The sequence below is a fragment of the Trichechus manatus genome, unplaced genomic scaffold (assembly GCF_000243295.1).
Source record: "Trichechus manatus latirostris isolate Lorelei unplaced genomic scaffold, TriManLat1.0 scaffold00004, whole genome shotgun sequence".
NCBI lineage: Eukaryota > Metazoa > Chordata > Mammalia > Sirenia > Trichechidae > Trichechus > Trichechus manatus.
The window spans coordinates 22,054,956-22,081,645 of NW_004443940.1; the positions used below are offsets into that span (position 1 = coordinate 22,054,956).

The following is a 26,690-nucleotide window of genomic DNA, read 5'->3' on the forward strand; positions in this document are numbered from 1 at the left end:
AAATACTGTGGTTTTTGTGCACCTATTAAGCAATAAGATCATAAATGGAAAGAACAAAACCTAAGTCGCCAGTCTTGAGCAAAGCAGCAGATTAATCCATTTTAAAAACCTAAAGCAAGAGGCATACCAGACCCTTTTCCCTGGGGCTCAAATATTCTCATCTTCTGAGCAGTATAGAATATCTCTCTTCAGATATGATTTCCTCTTCAGTGTCACTGTCGCACGTCAGAGTGTTCAAGGCTGGCCTAATTTTACAAGCTGTCTTATCATCCTCATTGTTACTTCCACTCCCAGTGTGTGGAATTGGGCTTCACCCTAATGTACTCCGATTCACAGACAAAGGAGCCTGAGTCTGCCCATGTCACAGTCATCATTGAAGACTGCCAGGCTGCCCTCGCTAATATTTAAATGAGGCGATGTGAAAACCCGCACCATGCTCATGTCATAGAAGATGTAGGACTGAGGAACTTTCTTAAGTGTGCTGCAGAGTAACAGTGCAGGAAGCGGCAGGCGCTCCTGAAAGTCTCCGTGTCTGTCCACAGCTGGAGGAGGAGCGGCTGTCTGTCATCGACAGGGACAACCGCCTGCTCCTGGAGAAGATGTCCTACATCATGCGGACCAAGGGCCAGACTGACAACAGAAACGACGACCAGCGCAGAAGGTAACGATCGAGCATGCTGCCACCCCACCACCATCATCCCCAAACCAGATGAAGCCCACAGATGGCTGCACCCCAGGGGAGGTGGTTACAGGATCTGGAGCAGAACAGCTGTCTATGAACTAGAGTTGAGAAGAGACACGTCTCAGTCCTGTCTCAAGACAGCCACATAGGGAGAGGAATGTCCCTTTCCTCTACAAATCGCAGTTTTACCTGAGACCTCTGGGCTGTTTCCCTTACCTCCAACCAAAAAAGGGGCACATAATAATAGCTAACATTTATTGCGTGCTCACTGTGTGCCAGACATTATTCTAGGCCTTTAAAATCATTGAATTCATTTAATCCTCACTATAACTTGTTGGGAAACCCTGGTGGTGCAGTGGTTAAGAGCTCGGCTGCTAACCAAAAGGTCAGCAGTTCGAATCCACCAGACGCTCCTTGGAAACCCCATGGGGCAGTTCTACCCTGTCCCATAGGGTCACTATGAGTCGGAATTGTCTCGATGGCAATGGGTTTGGTTTTTTCGGTTTATAACTTGTTAAGGTAGGTGCTATTGAGATTCTCATTTTAAAGATGGGCAGACTGAGGCACAGAGAGGTGATGTAACTTGACCAAAATTACAGCTGGGAGGTGGCAGAGTGCAGCTTTGAACCCAAGCAGTCATGTTCCAGGGCCTGTGCTCTCAAAGGTTTCACAGCTTCCACAACTAGCAAAAGGTTTTTGTTTTTCTGCAAGCAGACAATTTTGGCCCAATGTCTGTCTGAAAAAGATCCCAAAGATCATATGTGAAATAGTGACAGATGTCAAGAAACAGCCATTCTACAGCCTGAGAAGCTAATGCTGCTTTTTTAAAAAAATCGTGGTGAATATATATAAACATTTGCCATTTCAACATTTCTTGCACGATCAATGACATAAATTACGTTCATTGTGTTGTGCAAACGTCACCGCTATCTGTCTCCAAATTTTTCCATCACCCTTAACAGAAGCTCAGTGTCCCCTAAGCTATAGGCTAGTGCAGCTTTTTAATAACCCCAGTAATTCTTACCTAAATATGCCCAGTGGAAAGTGAAGTCGATTTCTTTTATTTCTGCCTCTGTGTTGATGGAGAATCGCTGGGTCTTCATAGTCTTTAAAATCACCTTTTAAATTCATAGAGACAGTTATTAATCCCAAAAGCGCCTCTTTTCCAAGGTAAGGAACTTCTCTATCTCCTTGCCATCACTAGAATATGCCCACTAGTTAGATCATTGCCAATCTCCCTTTAAATGCGAAATTTGGATGGTGACTATGTCTGACAATCATAATGAAGTTTTTTTTCTTCAGAAGTGCTTATCGTTTTTACATCTTTAGCCTATACCTGTCTCCAAAAATCTGAGAAAAATGTTCAGATTCCATAATAAATTAAAATATTTGACCCTTGGTTACATGTGAGTTTCACTGGGCTTCACTCTGGAGGTGTTTTTTATTTTTACGTTTTGGGGGGAGACAGTGGGCTAGGGTGTCTGGAATGAGGCCCGGGGCTTCCTGTTATCACCCACTTTCCAGCCTCTGTCATACGAAAACCTGAAGCTCTGGGTCAAACCTTCAGATTTTCCTGGGATCATTGATGGTAGATCTAGAATCACATTCTGCTTTAACATGGGATGTCTTAACCTGGGTAGAAAACTGCTGGACGGTGCTGCTTGCCGGAAAGCTGTAATTCCCAGGCAACTCAATTCCAGGCAGGGGACTAGAGGGGCCCTCCTGCAAGGGGAGATTCTCTCTGCTGCTGCCTGGAATTCTGCAAGGCGCAACTGTTCATACCTGCATGTGAACTCCCAAAAGACTTTCCTCTTGAAAGCCTTCTGTCACACAGAGAAAATGAGGGAGGGGAGGAAGGAGAAGAGGAAGCAGGAAGGATTGTTTTGGATGAATGGAAAGACAAGCCTGACCTAGGGAGGTGCCAGCCAGTGGGCCAGTGGGCCAGTAGGAAGGCCGAAGGAAGGCCTGGGATCAGATAACGGGGGCTGGAAGGAGCCAGACACCAGTAAATTTGAAAAGGGACACAAGAGGAGGCCAAAGGCCAGCCTTTGAAACTTTGCCCACAGCTAGTCCCATACAGGAGTCCCTGGGTGCAAATGGTAATGCACTCAGCTGCTAACCGAAAAGTTGGAAGTTCAAGTCCAACGAGAGGTGCTTGGGAAGAAAGGCCTCGCAGTCTACTTCCAAAAATCAGCCATTGAAAACCCTATGGAGCACAGTTGTACTCTGACACACATGGGATCGCCATGAGTTGGGGTTGATTTAAAGTTGACACTTACTTAGCAACCATGAAGGCCAGGTACTTTGCTCACCTTGAAAACAAAAATAAAAACAAAAACCATAAAACCTTACAATAACCCCAAAAGATAAGTGTTACGATTCCCATTTCAAAGACAAGCAAACTAAGGCTCTAAGAAGTGAAATTACTTCTGCCCCGTTTCTAAGACAGACTGTTCAGCAATAAACGTGATCCTTCCACAATTCCATACTATTTCTAGAAGTTAATCTCTGCTTTTCTTGGAAGTAAAACCATTTCATCCAATATGTGGAGGATTGTCAAAACCTTTTAAATGGTTACCCAAGAAATGTCATTGAAATCAAGGCATCTGTTAATGTGAAAATTGACTCAATCCTTAGGGATTAGAAAAGAACATATGAGTGACACTTTTGATTTAGACAAAGCCAAATCCAGCGTAGTCCATTAGCTCCCTGAGGAAAAGACTGTCTACTTGTTCACACCTTGAGCCAGGGACCTAATAGGCCATTAATAAGTGTTTATTGAATTAATGAATGAACTGAAGATCCCCATTCTAACATTTTAATGTTTCAGATGAAAATTTCAAAGCTTTGTAAAAAAGAAAATTGCTGTTATTTAGTATTGATTATTCACTAACTGTAAGCTAGGAGGAACAAATGGACATTTCAGAACACATAGGCTCTGTCTGGTTGGCTTGTGACTGAATGGATGAAAACAAATCCAGGAATGGAGGACGTGAGGACCTAAGTGAGAGATGAGTCACTGGTGGGCCTGGGCTCAGTGGAGGGCCCTTCGTGTACAATGGTGAAAATGTGTTTCGACGCTTAGAAGTTATGGCGAAGAGCCCGTGATCCTGTCTGAACTGGAAATTAACATATACCACAAATGTATGTCCCCAGATGTGTGTCCCCAGATGTGTGTTCCCTAGGTATTGTAAATCTTTAGAAACTTCTCCTTCTAGTAGACCAAGATTAAAAATCAGAGGCTAGGATAGAAGACGGTTAAAATGACAGCCTGGCCTTTCTAAAGAGTGAGCTGGAATGTCTGCAGGTACTACGTAAAGTTACAAAATACCATTTGGTATTGTAGAGCCACATGAAGACAAGTTTCAAGTCTCTGCATGAAGATACATTTGGTGGACACCTCAAAGTTGGGCTGACTGAGCTTGTAGTCATAGAAGCCTGACAGGGCAGCCACAGAGATAATGAAGCTGTGCTTTGCTTCCTCCTGGGCTCCATCATCTCCTTCTGCCGTGCAGCAAGCACCTGAAGAATCCAGTGAGCATGTCTCCCACATTCATCCATCGTTCTGGGTGCTTCGGAATTCCCTCACTCATAGTGCTGCGTGTCCAAATGCCTCCTCTCTGCCTGCCCATAGTTCCGGACGCAGCCTCCCATGCTGCAGAACATCTCACTGTCATTCTCACTGGGTTTTTAAAGCAATCAGCGACTTCCATGCTGTACATGTGTTCCCTCTTCCAGGCACTTAAATCTTCGCCCAGCTCTGGAAAACATATTGTGAACAAAGTGTGGTAGCTACGAATGTCCAAAATTCAAATGAATTGAGCCTCATGACAAGATTGACAGCACTGGAGTTTTGGAGTGAGGTAACACCCAGCATCCCTCAGCTAATGACCCATAACAAAGTGATGGTAGAAGTGGCATGTCTCCATGTGACTCGTCTAATGGAGACACTGCAAGAATGCAATTAAAAACAATTTTTGTCAACAATGCATCAGTTTTCATGGGAAATAACAAATGTCGGCGAGGATGTGGAGACATTTGAGCTGGTGGGACGATGAAATGATGTAGCTACTGTGGAAAACAGTGTGGTGGTTCCTCAAAAAGTTAACACAGAATTACCATATGACCCAGCAACTCTACTCCTAGGTATATCTCCAAGAGAATTGAAAGCAAGGACTCAAACAGATACTTGTACACCAATGTTCATTGTAGCATTAATCACAGTAGAGAAAGGTGAAAACAACCCAAGTGTCCATCAACGGATGAATGGATAAATAAAATGTGATATGTACCTACAATGGGATACCATTTAGCCATAAAGAGAAACAAAGTTCTGATACATACTACAATATGGATGAACCTTGAAAACATTATACTGAGTGAAATAAGTCAGGCACAAAAGGGCAAATATGGTATGATCCCACTTACATAAAATATCCAGAATAGGAAAATGCATAGAGACCAAAGTTTACTAGTGGTTACCAGGACCAGGGGGGAGAGGGAAATGGGAGTAGGGGTATTGCTTAAGGGGTACAGAACTTTTGTTAAGTGTGATAAAAAAATTTTGGAAATGGATAGTGATGATGGTTGTACAACATGGTGGATATGATTAATGTCACTGAATTGAAATGGTTGCAATGGCAAGTATTTTATTATATATGTATTCACCAAAATAAAATAAAATAAATAATAATGCATTCATCTGGAGCCTGATAACTTGCTATTTCATTTCTCGGTTGACTCCATTCTTTAATAAAGGACGTTTGGCAAGTTAACGCTCTATGTTGAAGGAAAGCAGCTCTTTTTCAGGGAAAACTTGGCCCTTTCCAAAACACTGCAAGGCAGCTGGCTCTAATAGTATAGATCTAGCTAGCTAGCTGGCTTGTCAATAGCAGAAGTCAACACTATGAGAGAAACTGTATGACTGACAACTGTATGTATGTATACAGCTGCATACATATATACACTTAATTTTCATATTTAATTTTGTTTTTGAAGGCTTTACTGAGATACAATTGGCATACCATGAATTATACATTTAAAGTATACAATTTGATATTTGACATACATTATACCTATGAAATCTCCACCACAAACAAGATAGTAAAAATATCCATCACCCCCAAACATTTTCTTACGCCCGTCTATAATCCCTCTCTCCCACCACCCCCTGTACCCCTACCCCTTCCCAGCTCTAGGGATCACTAATCTGCTTTCTGTCACTATGGATTAGTTTGCACTTTCTGGAGTTTTATATGAATGGATTCATCCAATATTTACATTTTTTCTGCTTTTCACTCAGTGTAATGACATTGCTGTGGTGTGTATCACTAGATCATTCCTCTTCGTGGCAGAGTAGTATTCCATTCACCTGTTGACGGGCATTTGGATTGTTTCTAGGGTTTAGCTATTCAAATAAAGCTGCAAGGAGCATTCGTGTATACCCTCCTCCAAAAAAGGTCCAAGACTAATGCCTCTGCCCCAGCTTAAAAAGCCAGTACCATATACAGAGAGTCTCGAGCATGGATCACAGAGATAATCTCCTTGTTTCTGGAACCTTCTAACAGTCACAGCTCATTCACCAAACCTGCTGCAAATGGCAACAGGCCAGGGCCGTCAGATTGTGGCCTGTCTTGTTAGCCAGATGCTTATCAAGTGCATCTGAAGCAAGTCAGGCTCAAGTTGCATGTGTATGGGACCAGCAAGGAGTTTATAGTGTTAAAAGGACAGGCCTTAAAGTACCAAATAAAAGGAACCTGCCTAAACCCAGTGGAAACGCTATGGGCAAAAAAGAAAAATAAAAGGGCACGAACTGAGAGCAGACTGCCCCATGTCAGCCACAACATGGCGGTGGTTTCCATGGCTTAGTACACTCCTTTGGGTAAGGTACAACCTGAACTTTCTGCCACAGTTGAGCCATCTGTTAAGGCTAGCTGTAGCTAGCTCCTGGAGATGTGAGGTTAAACAAGATCATGCGTGTAAGCCGCTTGGTTCCACTGTGCTTGACACATAGAAGTCCTTCCTGAGAGATTGCACTCCGTTCCTAATGCTTGTTACCTTGGATTACGGGACTGATGTTACTGCCTGGGAGGAGTCCTGGTGGGGCACTGGTTAAAGTGTTCGACTGCTAGCTGATAGGTGGGTGGTTCAAACTCACCAGCCACTCTGTGGGAGAAAGAAGTGGCAATCTGCTCCCCTGAAGGTTACAGCCTTGGAAACCCTGTGGGGCAGTTCTACTCTGTCCTATAGGGTTGCTATGAGTTGGAATTGACTTGAAGGCAAAGAGTTTTGGTTTACTGTCGCCTGGCTGCTCCTGGAAACGATGGAGCTGGTTTCATTGGAGATTCCATTTTGATAACACTGATTGCAATAGACACATGGTACCTGAATTTTAGAATTTTAGTTGTTGCTCCTGTTCCTTATACCAAAAAAAAAAAAAAAAAAAAAGCCCAAGCCCGTTGCCATCCAGTCAATTCCAACTCACGGTGACCCTGTAGAACAGAGTAGAACTGCCCCATAGGGTTTCCAAGGCTGTAGATCTTTGAGGAGATAGACTGTCACATCTTCATCCCACAGAGCGGCTGGTGAGTTCGAACGGAGCATGCTTGTAAATCCTCATGTTCTCATATAGCCAAATGGATTTTTTCACCACAGGCTGTCCCCAGGTTACGAACATTCGACTTATGTACAACCCATAGTTACAAACCTGCCCCCATATAGCCTATTATACTAAAAATTAGAGGTACATCCAATAGTTTGTAATAACAAACAGGCTCTACTTTGCGACACGTATCAGAACATGATTATTATTACTGTATTATTATGTTAAATGTGTTTTAGTGTATCTAGAAGTGTTTCTTTAATGTTTTTCATGCATAGAAAGATACACTATATACTATATACTAAGACAAACATTTGACTAGCTAATGCTAGATATAAACCTTACCTGACTACTCTGGCTTATGTACAAATTCAAACTAAAGACAGACTTAAGAACGGAACTCGTTTGTGATACAGGGACTGACTGTACTGTCATTTTTTCCCTCTAGAAGCTATGTCCAAAGCCAAAACCATTGCCATCAAGTCAATTTCGATCATAGGAACCTTATAGGACAGAGCAGAACTGCCTCATAGTGTTTCCAAGACTGTAAATCTTTACAGAATCAGACTCCCACATCTTTCTCCCACAGAGTAGCTGGTGGGTTTGAACCACTGACCTTTTGGTTAGCAGTCAAGCACTTAACCACTATGCCACCAGGGCTCCAAAAGCTATGAGATCATTTTAAATTCCATTTTGGCACTATAACTCAGGTACATAAGATGTCACAGATGCCCAGAGAAGGAGGCTAGCCAGACACGAAGAGGAAGCTGAATCCAGAAAATGGGAAAATATGTGATAAAAAATTACCTCCTTGAAGCTTTCAGAGGTTTTGACGTGGTATGGAAGTTGATATAGAGGCCTGTGAGTCAGGACTCTCTGTAAGAACTAGGACATGTTACTCAGCCTCTCCCAGCCTTAGACCTGGGCATCTCTACTTCTAGCTGTGTGACCTTGGGTAAGGTCAAGGTATCTCTGTTTTCTCATGTATAAAATGGGGACTCTAATGCCTTTCCTATAGATCGTTATGAGCATGAAATGCATTAATATATGTAAAATGCTTAGACAGTGCTCAGAATGCAATAAAAGTTAGCTATTATTATTATTATTATTGCCAATAGCTTATTCATATTTCAAATATGACTGTTTTCTATCCAGAGTTCTTATGCCCTTTAACGCCAAGAACTGCTTTGGCAGAATGATGAAATCTATGGACCTCTTCTAGAAGCCAGGTTTTTAAGTGAATAAAATAAAATCCATATGATTTCAAAGGACACCAACTATATTGAAACATGAAAATATTTTTTAAATTATGATAAAATAATACATGTACTTCTTCATTAACGTATTCAATAAAAAGATCTTGCAGCAGGTCCAATAACCACTATAATTTCAAAGTGATAAGCATAAACAATATTTCAAAAGATATGCAACAACTATAATATCTGAGACTTCTATTGGTAATAAAGTCATGGAATATTGTGGTATATTGCCTCTACTTAATAATTGAAGGCAATGCTATATTTTAGTTAAAGATTGGTGAAAATAATGATGAAATTTCTTTTGTATTCAAGCTCATGGGATTCCGAATTCTATTCATGGACTTTTGGACCAGGCAATCTCTAAGGTCCATACCAGGTCTTACAACCTATGACTTCATGATTTAGAACCGTAGGCTGACAGGGAGTTGTAAGGGACTATTTGGGAAACTCTTTCCATCCATGGCCTTGGTAGTGTGTTTGGTTTTCTATACAGAGGCCTAGAGAAGAACTGCTTCCCAAGGAGCAAGTTATGCCTGCTGTATTCAAAGTGAATAAACGGGTTATACTCCCAAAGACTGCCTCATCCCTCCAGCAATTTAAGTAGTACTTGAACGGTTTACTTATATAGAAGAGCTTTTAAAAACCCTAGAGGCAGAATTTGGCTAAATGAAAATTCAGGGAGGAAGGAAGAAAAATGAAGTCAGCTGTAAGTTACTCCTGTAAACAGAAGAAAAAAGGTAAGAATTATCCACAAATAATAGATAATCCAGAGACATTTGCTTTGCATGTAAACAGGAGAAATAAGGTAAGGATTATCCACAAATAATAGATAATCCAGAAATATTTGCTTTACGTTGCCGTCACAGGACACAGCTTGGAGGAACACACTTGTAAATACAAGCACAGACTCAGCCTTCATAGGTTCACTCCACTCCCTGTTATCTGCACTCAACCACATTTTCACTTGATCCTCTTAAGCCTCAAGTAACTATAGATCATCTATATGTATAACTAAGTCATACTTTAAAAGTAGAAAAAGAAAGAAGAAAAAAGCTTAGTTGGATGACACCCAATTTACACAATGATCAGAGTAAGCGATCTCACAAAAGAGCAAACAATAAAGGGGACAGTTCTGCCTTGGACTATCTGAGCAAAATCATCTGTTAAAGAGTCTCAACCACAACGCTTTTTCACTGCCTTTGTGTCTCAGGGGCTCTTCCTAGTACATGGCTAAGAGTCTAGAATGTTTATCCCTTATTCTAGGCATAAAAAACACTAGTTGCTGTCCAGTTGACTCCAACTCATGGTGACCCCATCTGTGTCACAGTAAAACTGTGCTCTGTAGGATTTTCAATGGCTTATATTTTGGAAGTAGATTGCCAGACCTTTCTTCCAAGTTGCTTATGGGTGGATTCAAACTACCAACCTTTTGGTTAGCAACAGAGTATGTTAACTGTTTGCACCAGCCAGGAACTCCACTCTAGGCCTAGCTATTCTTATTCAACCTTCAGTCTCAGCTTAAATGTCATGTTCTGAGGAAGGTCTTCACTCCATCCTGATCTTTTCCTTTACAGCATTTATCACAATTTGTCATTTGTAATCATGTATTTGTGGGTTTACTTGTTCACTATCTGTCTTCCCACTGAACTACAAGCCTCATGACCATAAGGATCTTATCTATTTTGTTCATCATTGTATCCAATGCCCAGTACAGTGGCTGGCACACAGTTGGTGCTCAGTAAATTTTTTTTATTGTGCTTTAGGTGAAACTTTACATAGCAAATTAGTTTCTCATTAACCAATTAACACACAAATTGTTTTGCAACATTGGTTGTCAGCCCCGTGATGTGTCAACACTCTCCCCTTCTCCACCCCCAGGTTCTCAGCAATTTTCCTGTCCCTACCTGCCTTCTCATCTTTGCTTTTGGGCTGCGGTGCCCGTTTAATCTCGTGTACATGACTGAACTAGGACGCACTTTCCTCACGTGTGTTACTGTCTGCCCTTTAGACTTGTCTAATCTTTGGCTGAAGGGTGAATCTCGGGAGTGACTTCGGACTGAGTTAAAAGGGTGTCTGGGGACCATACTCTCAGAGTTTCTCCAGTTTTTGTCAGACCAGCAAGCCTGCTCTTTTTTTGGTGAATTTGAATTTTGTTCTACATTTTTCTCCTGCTCTGTCCGGGACCCTCTATTGTGATCCTCGTCACAGCAGTCGGTGGTGGTAGCTGGGCACCATCTAGTTGTTCTGGGCTCAGTCTGGTAGAGGTTGTGGTCCATTAGTCCTTTGGACTAATCTTTCCCTTATGTCTTTGGTTTTCTTCATTCTTCTTTGGTCCTGCTGAGATGGAATCAGTAGATGTATCTTAGATGGCCGCTTTTAAGACCTCAGATGCTACTCACCACAGTCGGATGTAGCACATTTTTTTTTGTAAACTATGTTATGCCAGTTGAGCTAGATGTCCCCCAAGACCATGTCAGTAAACATTTGTTGAATGACTAAACAATTAAATAAGGTCAACAATGACTTCCTTTTTGCTAAATCCATTGCATTTTTTCCTTTAAATTTTTTAAAAATAAATTTCATGATTTTCCTGATTACAAAAATAATACTTGTATTAGAGAGTATAAAGAAGAAATTAAAATAAACTGCAATTCCATCACCCGGAGATAAAAGCTTTATATTGGTATGTTTGTTTACATTTTCTTATTGTTATATCTTTGTACATGTAGAAATCCATGAAATGTAATTAAAATTATACCTCATATATCATCTTGTATCTTGACTTTTTTCGCTTGACATTCAATGATAAGAATTTTTCAAGTCATTAGAACGTCTTCTAGAACATCTCTTAATAAGTTCATCACATGTTCTTATATGACTGCACCATCGTTTATTTAACCAATTCCATGTTACTGGGCCTGTAGATTAATTCTGAATTTTCACTATTATAAACGATGCTGAAATGCACATCTTTGTGTGCTGATTTTTGCATGGTCTCTTTTCAGTCCTATTCATTTTGTGCTGAATGAATTTTCTATTGCTTCTGACCTATAAAAATGTCATTTTTATATGAACCAACCAAATACTTGATCTTTCGGTGTCATTTACTGTCAGTGTTCACTCCCCTCAAGTTTGTAACTCTTTCCCCACTTGCTCTTAAGCTTTCTACCTCCCTAATCATTTTCGTCTTGGTCTCTTTTGCCCTCCAGTCTACCTAAACTCCTTTGAATGCTAGTGCTCCCTGAAGCTCTGCCCCTGGCCGCTTCCTGGTGTGCACATTCCCTCTGGGCAATGTCACCCATGCCCTTCACTTTAGCCACCACTTAGATGTTATGGACCCATGTCTTCAGTCCCATTGTCATTCCTGAGCACGAGGCATATAGCTCCACTGAAATGTTCCACCATGATCCCAAATCCAATTAGACCACGTGGTTCAAGTTCCAGCTCAACCACCAGTTACAGCTGTGGCTTTGTTCTTTTTCTGTTTTTGTAAAATGAGCCTATTAAGGGTGCCTACCTCTAAGGTTATTATTATAAGGATTATATAAGTTAATCTTATTTCATCAGTTCTAAGACACACTCCTCCCGCCCCAACCCAACACACACACATTTTTAGCAGCTCTGAAATGGGAACATATCTTACAATGGATGGCATTACATGGTTTTATTGGCCGCAATTTTTCTTTCTTAAAAAAAAAACAAACTCATTGCTGTCGAGTTGATTCCAACTCATAGCGACCCCATAGGACAGAGTAGAACTGCCCATAGGGTTTCCAAGGCTGTAGTCTTTATGGGAGAAGATTGCCACACCTTTCTCCCACAAAGTGGCTGGTGGATTCGAACCGCTGACCTTTTGGTTAGCAGCCGAGCACTTAACCACTGGTACATAAATCAATGGATGGTAGTCTATTATCATCAATGAGACATAGTATGTATAAAGTATTTAGAATAGTGCCTAGTACATGGGAAGTGCTCAGTAAATGTTCTTGATGGTGTTGTTCCAAGCAGAGGTCCACCAGACCTGTTCCACTGTTGGTCCCTGTTTTATCTAATCTCCCCATAGTCACCCAGTCGCTTAATCCTAATGGCTGTAATTCATTCTTCACTCCTTGTGCTTCTCCATGACTACATCTTAATCGGTGCCAGCTGTGACCGAGCCCTCCTCTCTAACAGTTCTCTTCTCATCTGCTGTTGCTGCCTGACTCAGGTCATCTTCATCTCTCCTCTGGACCACTGCAGTAGGCTCTCATCGGTTCCCCTTCCAGTCTCATTTTCTCCAATGCATTCTCCACCCTGTCTCCAGAGTGATCTTTCTAAAGTGATAAAGTTTGGATGTATCCCTCCCTGTTTAAAGCCGTTCGATGACTTCCCATTGCCTTCAAAACAATGTCAAAACTACTTAAGCTGCACCCAGGTCCCTCCAAATTTCAGCCTCTGTCACCCTTCCATACTTCAGCCATGCCAGCATACTTGCATTTTCCCAAATGTGCCCTGCTGCTTTAGGCTGCCATGCTACCTGGGATACCCTTTCTCTCCTTGTTTGCCCAGTGAACGCATACTATTCTTTCTAGACTCACTTTCAGCATCACTTCTTCTCCTAATTGCCACCTCTCCTCACGGCTCTCAGGAAGTCCTGAGCACCCCCGCTTTGTGTCCCCAGAGCATTTATAACACAAGGTTGTTTTTATCCCTCTACAGACCAGCTTTCTCAACTGAGTTATATAGGTCCTTGAGTACTGGGACTTGCTTACCCTACTCTGAAGCCCATCACCTCCAATCCTAGTCCCTGAAAAAGGATGGATTTATTAAATGTTTGCTAAATGGATAAACAATGAGCAAATCCTGACCTCCCTGGCGGGTCCTTCCTGCCCAGGAGGTCGGTCAGCCTCCCTTGTGGACACAGAGTCTCACTCTCTTGAATGCAGAGTGATAAACTTCTGTCACACATTCTTTAACTATCTCAGTATTTCAAGAAACATTTGTGTTATTTTTCGGAGTCTAAACAGGAGAAAAAGAGAACAGGAGCTTTGCAGAGTGCGAAAAGAGAACAAAACCATTCTGGAACGGATCACGAAGTCGGAACCCTGGTATCAAGCTCAAAGATGGCATGAAGACTGGGAAAGGATTGAAAAGTACAGGGATGCCATTAGGAAATACCCACGAAGATGGTATAATACACCAAGTGGAAAGGTAATTGTGGATTTCTTTTTCATCTTAAATTCAAGTGTATTTGAAATTCCCATTTTATTTCATCAGACATATGGATCTGATGATTCTTGGCTCTGTTAAGGCATTTTGTTCTATTATCAGCAAGTATATGCCAAATGGGCATATCCCAGTAATAGCATACACAGAACAATGATCCACTGATGAATTCCCTCGCAAATTTATGAGAAGATAAAAATGCGCTCAACTGATTAATTATGAGTTGTGGGGGAAAGATTTGATGAAAAATAATAACTTAGCAGAATTACTAAAACCTCGTTAGAAAATCAAGTCACGATCCCAAATTAGCTGTCACACACTGCATCAGACAGCCAAAGAAAATTAATGATTTGAAAGAGTTTGCCAGACAGTCTAAACTCTAAACTCTCCCTCTTCGTGCTGTCCTCATTGCTGGCAAAACCGTAATTCTGAATGAAGGAAGAAGAAATTATCATTTTGTCATTAATTACCCTGCTTGCAAATGTTCCAAAGAATACAATTAAAGAGTTGGAAAAATCTTCACTCATCTTACCTGTATATATAGCCATTATATGGGGAGACATTTCTGCAGCTTATTTTCTCTTGAAATGCAGTCCATCCTAGAGGGGAGAAAAACAGGATGTCAAAGCGTAAGTGAAAGATCAACCTCAAAGCATAATTTTCAGACTCTTCTAGAGCATACATCAGCAGTTACAAATAGAATAGCCACCGTCCACATTCAGGAATGTAGAAATGTTTTATTTAATTTGCACAGAGTTGGCCAAAGAAGGCTAAAAAAAGGTTTTTTTAATTTGTTGCCAAAAATGAGATATGTACATAAAAATTGAGATTTCTGGTTTCTTTTGAAACACTTGGCAGATCTGGCAAAACTGGGCCGCTTTCCTATCTGGCACCATGCAGTGGGAGCTGGGATCTGCTGTTCCAAGTCCCACAGGCCCCCACCACAGTTCATCTTCCCCAAGGTGCCCTTACTCTTGTAGGTTGCGGCTCCCTGGCCCCATAGACTTTTGAGTTGGTGTTACTTCCTGCCAACACATTTTTTTTTTTTTTTGAAATTGTACTTTAGATGAAGGTTTACAGACCAAACTAGCTTCTCATTAAACAGTTAGTACACATATTGTTTTGTGACATTGGTTACCAACCCCACAACTTGTCAACACTCTCCCTTCTTGACCTTGGGTTTCCTATTACCAGCTTTCCTGTCCCCTTCTGCCTTCTCATCCTTGCCCCTGGTCTGGTGTGCCCCTTTAGTCGCATTTTGTTTTATGGGCCTGTCCAATCTTTGGCTGAAGGGTGAACCTCGGGAGTGACTTCATTACTGAGATAAAAGGGTATCTGGGGGCCATACTCTCGGGATTTCTCCAGTCTCTGTCAGGCCAGTAAATCTGGTCTTTTTTTGTGAGTTAGAATTTTGTTCTATATTTTTCTCCATCTCTGTCTGGGACCCTCCACTGTGATCCCTGTCAGAGCAGTCGGCAGTGGCAGCCGGGCACCATTCAGTTGTACTGGATTCAGTCCAGTGGAGGCTGTGGTAGTTGTAATCCATTAGTCCTTTGGACCAATCCTTCCCGTGTCCTTAGTTTTCTTCCTTCTCCCTTGCTCTCTATGGAGTGAGACCAGTGGAGTATCTTAGATGGCTGCTCACAAGCTTTTAAGACCCTAGACGCTACTCACCAAAGTTGCATGTAGAACAATTTCTTTATGAACTATGTTATGCCAACTGAGCTAGATATTCCCCAAGACCACGGTCCCCACAGCCCCCAGCCCAGCAATTCAGTCCCTCAGGGAGTTTGGCCAACACCTTTTTTAACATGTCTGGTAGGGACGTTTTGAAGCCCCAGCCTCTCTGCCTGCTTGCCTGGACATTTTTTTTTTTGCAGAATATTGAGGCATAGAGAGAACAACTAGCTTTTGCAAAGATGCATAACGACTAAGCATTACTAATTACCAAGGCATTCAGATAATCTGGCCTGTTATGCATTTTACACTGAAAACTTCAATATTTCATTTAAAATTATTCTTTTTAATGACAAAAAACTAAACTAAAACATTTGTTTACTGTAAAAAATAATATATCAAACAATACAAAATGTGTAAATAGAAGACAAGAGTCTTCTCTCTGATTCAACTTCCTAGAAGTAATCACTGTTAACAACTTGTGTGTGAACTTTGATTTTATCCATTTTGTATATCTATATATAGATATGTAGACATTGATCTATATAACCATACCCTTAACCCGTTGCTGTCAAGTCAATGCTGACTCATAATGACCCTATAGGACAGGGTAGAATTTTCCCATAGGGTTTTCAAGGCTGTAATCTTTATGGAAGCAGACTGCCAGTGGCTGGTGGGTTTGAACTAGTGACATTTTGGTTAGCAGCTGAGCGCTTTAACCACTGCACCACCAGGGCTCCATATATAGCCAAATACATATTTGTTTGTTTAAACAAAAATACAATTATACTCTATATACTTTTCTGCAAATTGCTCATTTCATTCAATAATAAATCTTGGAAATTGTTTCACGTTGGTACATGAAGATCTTCCCCATTGCTTTTTAACATTTGCAGAGTATTTTTTACACAGATGTGTCCTACTTTATTTCATCAGTCCCCTAATTATTGACATTTAGGTTATTTTCAGTTTTTCACTATTTCAAATGAAACAGTAGTGATCATCCTAGTACATATGCCTTTCCATATACAATTATTTCTGAAATTTCTATTCCCAGCAGTAAAATTGTTACATTGAAAAGTGTGTGCACGTAAACTTTTAATAGATTTTCCCATTGCCGTCGAGTCGATTCTGACTCATAGTGACCCTATAGGACAGAGGAGAACTGCCCTGTAGGGTTTCCAAGGAGTGGCTGGTGGATTTGAACTGCCAACCTTTTGGTTAACAGCTGAGCTCTTAACCACTGCACCACAAGGGCTCCTAAATTTTTGATAGATACTACTACCAAATTGTTCTCCAAAAATGGTCTAGCAATTTTTATTTCTACCTGAAGTGGTTGGTATGAAAGGGTCGATTTCCTCATATTCTGACCAACACTGAGTAGTATATAGACTTTTAAATTTTGATCAGTTGAAAGGCAAAAAAAAAAAAAAAATTATATTTCATTGTTTTTATTTGTATTTCTCTGATTACTAACAAAGATAAGTATTTTTATATGTTTATTTATGTATTTTATTCTTATGAATTGGCTTGTCCATATCTTTTGACCAATTTTGTACTGGATGTTTCTTTTAATTATTAATATGTAGGAACTGTTCGTATGTTATGAAGATTTACTTTTTTCTGTTATAGATGTCATAAATATTTTCTTCTACATTATCGCTTGCCATTTCACATAAGTTTATTTTTAGGTAGTCGTATCTGTGAATATTTTCCTTTAAGGCATCTGGTTTTTATGCCATACTTAGAAAGGGTTCCACCAAGCTAAGATCATAAAAGTATTCTCCTACATTTTCTCCTAATACTTTTATGGTCTTCTTGATCACCTTTATATCTTTAATAAAAATGGAATTTAACATATATGAAATTTTTGTAAGTTGCATAAATTAGAGATCAAAGTTCATTTTTTACGAATTTATTACAAGTTTAAAAAATCAGCTTGCAATATCAAAAACGTCTAATATTCTTCATACTTCATAAAAATTGCTTTCCAAAAATTTATAGCTATTTACACTTCCTTAGGAGTCCACACAGTGGCTGCAACGGTGGGCTGAAGCACAGCAACAATTGTGAGGATGGTGCAGGACTGGGCGGTGTTTTGTTCTGTTGCACACTGGGTCGCTATGGGTTGGAACCAACTCCACGGCACCTAACGATAACAACAGGAGTCCCCAGGTGGTGCAAATAGTTAATGCAAAGCTGGAACTTCAAGAGGCGACTGGCAATCTACTTCCAAAAATTCAGCCGTTGAAAACCCTACAGAGCACAGTTCTACTCGAAGGCCATGAGTTGGAGTCCATTAACAACGCCATGTGACAGAGTAGAACTTCCCCATAGGGTTTTCTAGCTTGTAATCTCTAAGGGAAGAGATTGCCAGGTCTTGCCTCCCTTGGAGCCGCTGGGTGGGTTCAAATCACCAACCTTTTGATTAGCAGCTGAGCACTTATCTGTTGCACCACCAGGCCTCTTTGGTTTTGGTTTGTGGTTGTTATGTGCCATCGAGTCAGTTCTGACTCAGAGTGACACTATAGGACAGAGTAGAACTGCCCTGTAGGGTTTCCAAGGAGCAGCTCGTGGATTTGAACTGCCGACCTTTTGGTTAGCAGCCCAGCTCTTAACCATTGCACCAGGTACATAAAAGGCCCACTTCACACTCATTACCAGCATTCCAAGTTAATGTGTGGAGGGATATCACCACTTTGCTAGTCTGGCTGACAAAAAAAGTGGTATCTTGTCTGATTTTGCACTTCTTTGATAACTAGTGAAGTTGAATAATTTTTTCCTATTTTTATTGGCCATTTATTTCCTTATATGAATAGTTTATGTCAGGTACCTTTTTTCTATTGGAATCTTGAAGTTTTTATTCCTATTGCTACGTCTGAAGCACTCTTGTGGCCTGTATCTGTCTGAGACATTTTTGGCCATCATCTTATTTTTAATATTTCTGTATTGTTTTGTTTTAGGTGTGTCTCTTATATGCACACTCCTGTAGTTTTACTTTTTAACCTAGTCTGAGAAGTTTTTTCCCTTAGTTTTATCCATTTATATTTATTGACATAAATATTGTGTTTGTTCTCACTTCTGCTTTTGTTTCCTTTTCCCCCCTTTTATATAGTTGTTGTTTTCTTTAGCAAATGTCAAGAAAATGCTTGGATCCTACGCTTCAAGTCCATCCTTTATTTACTTACTTTGAATCTATTGCTATTCCCTCTTTACATAACAGGAAACAGAGCCCATGAGTGAAGACAGATGCTAAGATAAAGTAAAACAAAGAAAGGGAAAATGGAAGTGCCTGGAGATAGGGTTTCCTGTAGCAAAGCAGCACAGAGAAGTGCCCTTTATGTGACTTTGTTTAAATACATTTCCACTATGTACCCCTGTGTACATATTCCCGTATATGCCCCGCGAGAAGGCCCTGAATGAAATGGTGCCTTGGGAAAGAAGTACTAACAACGCTGGCAAAAATCAGAATCTCAAGGAAGACAGCAAGAGCTGGCTTCCTGGGCAGCCATCCCTTACCTGTCCAGTTCTGGGCCTGCCTGGTGAGGCTATACAGCTCCTCTACACTTTTCTTCTTTACGATAAAGACAGAGATGGAAAGCATCAGGACACAACTACCAATCCATTGTTTCTTGACTTCAAGTTGGAATTGTAATCTGGGTGTCCCAAATCAAAAAACAGTTTTGATATGAGCTGCCTACTTGTTGCTGTGTTTTTTTACATTCCTAAGCCCTTTGACTTCTGTGAGTAATTGTGAGGGAGGAAGATAGTGACTGGAATAAAGGCAGAAACTTCTGTGGGGCTGGGAGTCTTGGAATTATAGACTATCTCACTCATAAGTCCCCTTCCCTTCCATTGGGCCTGACAGGCTCTGCTATGAAATAGCAGGACTGGGAATGACTTTCTCTCTGAGCCTCTCTACTTAGGTTCATCCTCACCTTCCTCTCCCAGCCTCCCAGACTTGGAAACATACAGTACTCAGCCGGTGTCAAAGTCATGGAGTTAGTATGACACTTTTTAAGCTAGATTTCTTCCTTTTAGAAAGAAGAACCGAAACAAACTATTGGAAAATTGCAAGTATAGGAAAGGAAAAAACTCAGATTTATAGGATCAGAAAACTGGAAAACAGTCCTAAGAAACACCTTGTGTATGTCTGGTAGCCGGTCCTTTGGCCCACTGTCCAGAGTGGAAGATGAGACGCCATCCTCCTTGGATGTTCTACTCCACTGAGTCTTGGGCTTTTGCTGATTCTGCACAGACAGGATATGACACAGTTTACGGTTCTAGAAAAATTGCTTCTCCATTAATTTGGTCGTGAAAACCTTATTCTTTTCTTCTAGATTCTGCATGTTGTTGTTATTGTTGGTTGCCATTGAGTCATCTCCAACTCATGGCGACTCCACGCGCAACAAAACAAAATGTTGCCCGGTCCTATACCATCTTCATGATCAGTGGCATGTTTGAGTCCAGTCAAACAATATTCAGTTCTTATCCACAGGGTTTTCATTGGCTAATTTTCAGAAGTAAGCCACCAGGACTTTCTTCCTAATCTATCTTAGTCTGGAAGCTCCACTGAAATCTGTCCACCATGGGTAACCCTGCTAGTGTTTGAAGTACGAGTTGGCATAGCTTCCAGCATCATAGCAACACTCAAGCCATCACAGTACGACAAACTGAGAGTTGGGTGGTGGAGATCTGGCATGGCTGAGTTTAATACGGAAAACAAAACTATTCCTTCACCCATTCCTGTGAAGTTTATCTTTTGAGAGTGCTGCACATGTCTTAGTTTACCGAGTGGCTACACTGCCACCTCTCCTGGAGGCATCAATTTTTTTCCAGTTTAAATATGAATTTGCAAGTATCGCAAATATTTTAAAGGATAATGAAATTTTTCATCCTCCTTACTCTTTTCACATCATCTTTCATTTATCCCTAACTCCTAAGTGAGAAATTAGGAGATTAATTCAGTAACTATTTTTACCAAGGGATAAGATTTCTATAAGATAATCCAATAAAACCAATGAACCATATGGGAACTTATGGTGGCCCTCAGTTAACTAAAAGTATGCATTATTCTCCACCACTTGTCTGTTAGTTGTACTGTGGTGGCTTGAGTGTTGCTCAGAAGATGAGTCCCTCAGGTTGGAAGGCACTCAGAATACGACCAGGGAAGAGATGCCTCATTAAAGTAGAGTTGACCTTAATGAATTGAATGGAGTAAAGCTTTTGGGACCTTCATTTGCTTTTGTGACACCACTTAAAGTGAGAAGAAACACCTGCAAACATCCATTAATAATCGGAACCTGGAATGTACTAAGTATGAATCTAAGAAATTGGAAGGTGTCAAAAATTAAATGGAACACGTAAAGATAGATATCCTAGGCATTAATGAGCTGAAATGGACTGGTATTGGCCATTTTGGATCAGACAATCATATGGTCGAAAACAGCTAATTGAAGAGGAATGGCATCACATTCACTGTCAAAAAGAACATTTCAAGATCTATTCTGAAGTATAACGTTGCCAGTGATAGGATAATATCCATATACTTACAAGGAAGACCAGTTAATACGACTGTTATTCAAATATATGCACCAACCACTAATGCCAAATATGAAGAAATTGAAGATTTTTACCAACTTCTTCAGTCTAAAATTGATCAAATATGCAATCGAGATGCATTGATAATTACTGGTGATTGGAAAGTGAAAGTTGGAAACAAAGGAAGATCGGTAGTTGGAAAACATGGCCTTGGTGATAGAAACAATGCCGGAGATCACATGATAGAATTTTGCAAAACCAATGACCTATTCCTTGGGAAAACGTTTCTTCAACAACATAAAAGGTGACTATACACGTGGACCTTGCCAGATGGAATACACAGGAGTCAAATTGATTACATTTGTGGAAAGAGACAATGGAGAAGCTCAATACCATCAGTCAGAACAAGGCCAGGGGCCAACTGAGGAACAGACCATCAATTGCTCATATACAAGTTGAAGCTGAAGTTGAAGAAAATCAGAACAAGTCCATGAAAGCCAAAATACAACCTTGAGTATATCCCACCTGAATTTAGAGACCATCTCAGAATAGATTTGACACATTGAACGTTAATGACCAAAGACCAGGTGAGTTGTGGGATGACATCAAGAACATCACACGTGAAGAAAGCAAAAGGTCATTAAAGAGACTGGAAAGAAAAAAAAAAGACCAAAATCGATGTCAGAGAGACTCTGAAACTTGCCCTTGAATGTAGAGTAGCTAAAGTCAAAGGAATAAATGATGAAGTAAAAGAGCAGAACAGAAGATTTCAAAGGGCACCTCAAGAAGACAAAGTAAAGTATTATAATGAAATATGCAAAGACCTGGAGTTAGAAAACCAAAAGGGAACAACATGCTCAGCATTTCTCAAGCTGAAAGAAGTGAAGAAAAAATCCAAGCCTTGAGTTACAATATAGAAGGATTCTATGGACAAAAAATTGAATGATACAGAAAGCATCAAAAGAATATGGAAGGAATACACAGAGTCACTGTACCAAAAAGAACTGTTTGATATTCAGCCATTTCAGGAGGTAGCATATGATTAAGAACTGATGGTACTGAAGGAAGAAGTCCAAGCTGCACTGAAAGCATTGGCAAAAAACGAGGCTGTGGGAACTGACAGAATACCAATTGAGATGTTTCAACAAATGGATGCAACACAGAAAGTGCTCACTCACTATGCCAAGAAGTTTGGAAGACAGCTACCTGGCCAACCAACTGAAAGAGATCCATATAAGTGCCCACTCCAAAGAAAGATGATCCAACAGAATGTGGAAATTATTGAACAGTATCATTAATACCACGCTCAAGTAAAATTTTGTGGAAGATGATTCAAAAACATCTGCAGCAGTACATTGACAGGGAACTGCCAGAAATTCAAGCCAGATTCAGAAGAGGACGTGGAATGAGGGATATCATTGCTGATGTCAGACGGATCTTGGCTAAAAGCAAAGGATCGCCAGAAAGATGTTTCCCTGTGTTTTATTGACTACGCAAAGGCATTCAACTGTGTGGATCATAACAAATTATGGATAACATTGAAAAGAATGGGAATTCCACAACACTTGATTGTGCTCATGCAGAAACTGTTCTTAGACCAAGAGACAGTTTTTCGAACTGAACAAGGGGATACTGCATGCTTTAAAAGCAGGAAAGGTGTGCGTCAGGGTTGCATCCCCTCCCCATACTTATTCAGTCTGTATGCTGAGCAAATAATCTGAGAAGCTGGACTATATGAAGAAGAGTGTGGCATCAGAATTGGAGGAAGACTCATTAACAATCTGCTATATGCAGATGACACAAACTTGCTTGCTGAAAGTGAAGAGAACTTGAAACACTTACTGATGAAGATCAAAGACCACAGCCTTAGTATGGATTACCCTTCAATATAAAACAAAAATCCTCGCAAGTGGATCACTAAGCAACAGCACATTAAACAGACAATAGTGAAATTGTCGAGGATTTCATTTTACTTGGATCCACAATCAACACCCATGAAACAGCAGTCAAGAAATCAACAACGTATTGCATTGGGCAAATCTGCTGCCAAAGACGTCTTTAAAGGTTAAAAAGAAAAGAAGTCACTTTGAGGATAAGATGCACCTGACTCAAAACATAGTATTTTCAAATGTGCATGTGAAAGCTGGACAATGAATAAGGAAGAACGAAGAAGAACTGACGCCTTTGAATTGCGGTGTTGGCAAAGAATATTGAATGTAGTATTGATTGCCAAAAGAATGAATAAATCTGTCTTGGAAGAAGTATAGCCAGAGTGAGGATGGTGAGACTTCATCTTACATACTTTGAACATGTTATCAGGAGGGACCTGTCCTTGGAGAAGGACATTATGCTTGGTAAAGTAGAGAGTCAGCAAAAAAGAGGGAGACCCTTAACAAGATGGATTGACACAGTGGCTGCAATTATGGGCTCAAACATAGCAATGATTGTGAGGATGGCACACGACCGGGCAGTGTTTTGTTCTGTTGTACCTAGGGTTGCTATGAGTCGGAACCAACTTGACAGCACCTAACAACAGCAGCATGCATTACTCTAATTTAGCACCCCAACTCCATATAGTAAACATGTGAGAAGTAAATAAAAATAAAACAAACACAAATAATCTTGAAAAGTAACAATTAAATTCTTAAATAAATAGCCTTCAGTGAATTAAGGTCCCTGAGTGGTGCAAATGGTTACTGTGCTTGGCTGCTAACCTAAAGGTTGATGGTTTGACTCCACCCAGCGGTACCACAGAAGAAAGGCCTGGTGATCTATTTCTGTAACACTACAGCCATTTAAAACTCTACAGAGCACTGTTCTATTCTGAAGCACGTGGAGTCACCATAAGTCAGAGTCAACTCAACGGCAATGGGTTTTATATAAAAGGCAGGATGGAATGATGAAAACACTGTAGACTGTAGTGTCAATGCTACTTGAGTCTGACTCCAAGCTCCACCTCATGCTCATTTGATCATCTTGGTTAAATCCCTGAGCCACTGAGGACCTCCTTTTTCTCATTTGTAAAGACAGGATATTAACCACCTCCCAGAGTTCACGTCAGGATTAAATGAGTAACATTTAGAAAAATGACAGAAAATTGTTTGGCACTTACTTGGCAAACAATAAAACAGTAGTTTCTTTCCATCTTCACTTTACATAGCTGCCATATAGTATAAAAACTCTGGTGTTTGGATGGTGTCCTGAAGGCCCCTCACCAGCAAGCCAATAAGTTTTAGTTTACTGATTCAGAGTAAAAGTACATTGATGCATTTTGGAAAGATTTTTAACAATATATTTGGAATAATGAAAGATAATCTGATTATTTCAAGAGATATTTCTCAAAGAAGACATACAAATGGTCAACAGATACATAAAAGGACAATAACAAATGTTGATGAGGATATGGAGAAACTGAAAGCCTCACACACAGCTGGTGGGAATGTAAAATGGTATAACCACTCTGGAAAACAGTTTCTCAAAAAAGTTAAATATGAAGTTACCATGTAACCCAACAATTCTATTGCCAGGTATATAGCCAAGAGAATTGAAAATATATGTCCACACAAAAATGTATATGTGAATGTTCATAGCAGCATTGTTCATAATAGCTAAAAACTGGAAACTATCCAAATGTCTACCAACTGATGGATAAACAAAATGTGATAGTTCCATACAATGGAATGTTATTCGGCCATAAAAAGGCATGAAGTACTCATACATGCTACAACATGGGTAGACCTAGCAAACATTATGCTAAGTGAAAGAAGTCAGACACAAATGGCCACATATTGTACTATTCTGTTTATATAAAATATCCAGAATGGGAAAATCCATAGAGACAGCAAATAGATTAGTGGCTGCCAGGAGCTGAGAGAAGGGAGGATTTGGACTAATAGCTAACGGGGGTGGAGTTTCTTTAAAAAGTGATGGAGATGTTATAAATAAGAGTGTGGTGCTGGTTGAATATACCAAAAAACACTGAAATATATACTTTTAAAAGAGGGGAATTTTATGGCATAGAAATATACTGCAATTAAAAAAAGATTGTGTAATTAATTCTAAATAACGCCAAACTGTCAATGAACTGAAATACTCCATTTTCCCAGGCATTCTAGTAAATTGATATTTTACAGTCCTTGCCTAAGGAAAGTGTGGGTTTCAAATACATATTTTTGATCCAGCAGGAGCTGATACAGAAATTCAGCAAGGGCAAATCAAAGACTGGACCCAAAAAAGTGACATGGAAAAAGGATGAGGATTCAGAACACAAGTTGGCAAAAGAAGACAACAAGGCTGAGGAAAGAGGTGATGGAGGAACTGACAGGGCCATTGTTGCCTGCTGAAGGGTCAGCTGACCTTTAGGAATGTTATCACACTGGGGACAGCTGTTAGATGTGCATGAGGCAGCACTCTAAAAAAATCGTGTATGTTTAAACAATGTATTTGCAGATGATGCAGCAAAACTATTTTTGTGCTTCTTAGCCTGATAACTGAAAACAAATTATGCAGAGTAATATTGAGAGTTAAGAGGTTTTGTAGTTAGTTTTTTTTTCTCTCTCTCTAGCTATGAATACTTTTTCCGTTACTGTATTTTGTGTGGTTGGGATTTGCTTGTCATTCCTAGCTGGATTTGTGTAATTTACCTGAAAAACTCTGTGATTGGTAGTTTAACGTATATCTGAACATATTAGATTAAAGTTCTTCAACATGATGGAACTACAATCTGCCTCCAGAACATATAACCTAAGATACTAAAAGGGCCCAGTGGATTGGGGCTAGAGAAATTAAGACATGTGGTTGAAACAGTCCTTGGGACTCCGTTTATTTTCTGTCACTCCCAATTATGATCATGTTTAAACTATTCCACAACGATAAGCATCTATCCTATCGTTAATGCCTCAAAATAAATAAATTAATAAAAAGATTTAAAAGACTCACGCACACCGTCATTCATTTACTCAACAAAATTCTGCGTATGCCCTCAGCCCTACGGTAAGCCCAGGGATTCAAAGATGAGGAAGACAGACATGGTCCCTGCCTTCAGGAGCTGACAGGGTGGACCTCTTGGTTATATATTACAATATTTAATTATTCTTTGCTATATTTAACTCATATTGTAGATTTACATTGAATTCTTTATTAAAAAAATGAGCTAATTTCATTCCTTTATGCAAACACCCTTTAAAATATACTTGAAGATCAAGAGTAAGTCTCTCCTTGGGTTCTTCTTCTCCACATACAGTAGTCCCAGGTCCTTTACCCTTCCTCATGGGCCCTTTAATCAATGACGTTTAAAATTATGGAGTTTGAAGTCTAGCAGATCCACATTGATTTGAATTTTGGGTCTTCTGCTAATTAGCTGTGTGACTTTGAGGATTATTTCTTAACCTCTCTGAACCACCTCATCCATAGAGCAAGGTAATAATAGAACCCACTTCATGATAGCATTGTATTAAATTAGCACTCAATCTGGTACACTTAAAAAAAAAACCCAAACCCATTCCCGTCAAGTCAATTCTGACCCATAGTGACCCTATACGACAGAGTAGAGCTGCCCCATAGAGTTTCCAAGAAGCACCTGGTGGATTTGAACTGCTGACCTTTCGGTTAGCAGCCAAATTCTTAACTACTAAGCCACCATGGTTTCTGGTACACACTTAGCATTCAATAAATTATAGCTATTATTACTGTGCCCTTTAGAATCCTCTCCAAGTTTTCTAAGTCC

At 40.1% G+C, this 26,690-nt stretch overlaps 1 protein-coding gene across 3 annotated transcripts; it reads left to right on the top strand.

The window, feature by feature from the left end:
* Positions 1–210: 210 nt before the first annotated feature.
* CFAP97D2 (CFAP97 domain containing 2) lies at positions 211–25,903 on the top strand. 3 transcript variants are annotated; one of them, XM_023733583.1, is made up of 3 exons: positions 211–661; positions 13,540–13,732; positions 25,147–25,903. In XM_023733583.1, the coding sequence occupies exons 1-3, from the start codon at positions 600–602 to the stop codon at positions 25,306–25,308; spliced, it is 417 nt and encodes a 138-aa protein (XP_023589351.1). In that variant the 5' UTR covers positions 211–599; the 3' UTR covers positions 25,309–25,903. The 3 variants fall into 3 exon arrangements, with proteins under 3 accessions (XP_023589351.1, XP_023589358.1, XP_023589356.1); XM_023733590.1 differs by having other exon boundaries at positions 13,549–13,732; XM_023733588.1 differs by having other exon boundaries at positions 221–661; positions 25,150–25,903.
* Positions 25,904–26,690: the final 787 nt, after the last annotated feature.

Bases quoted from the DNA above. Each gene is read 5' to 3' on its own strand.
- CFAP97D2 (XM_023733583.1), top strand. From the start codon at position 600: ATGTCCTACATCATGCGGACCAAGGGCCAGACTGACAACAGAAACGAC. The intron at 662-13,539 runs GTAACGATCGAG...TATTTTTCGGAG, and splicing joins AACGACGACCAGCGCAGAAG to TCTAAACAGGAGAAAAAGAG. The intron at 13,733-25,146 runs GTAATTGTGGAT...TTTTTGATCCAG, and splicing joins ATAATACACCAAGTGGAAAG to CAGGAGCTGATACAGAAATT.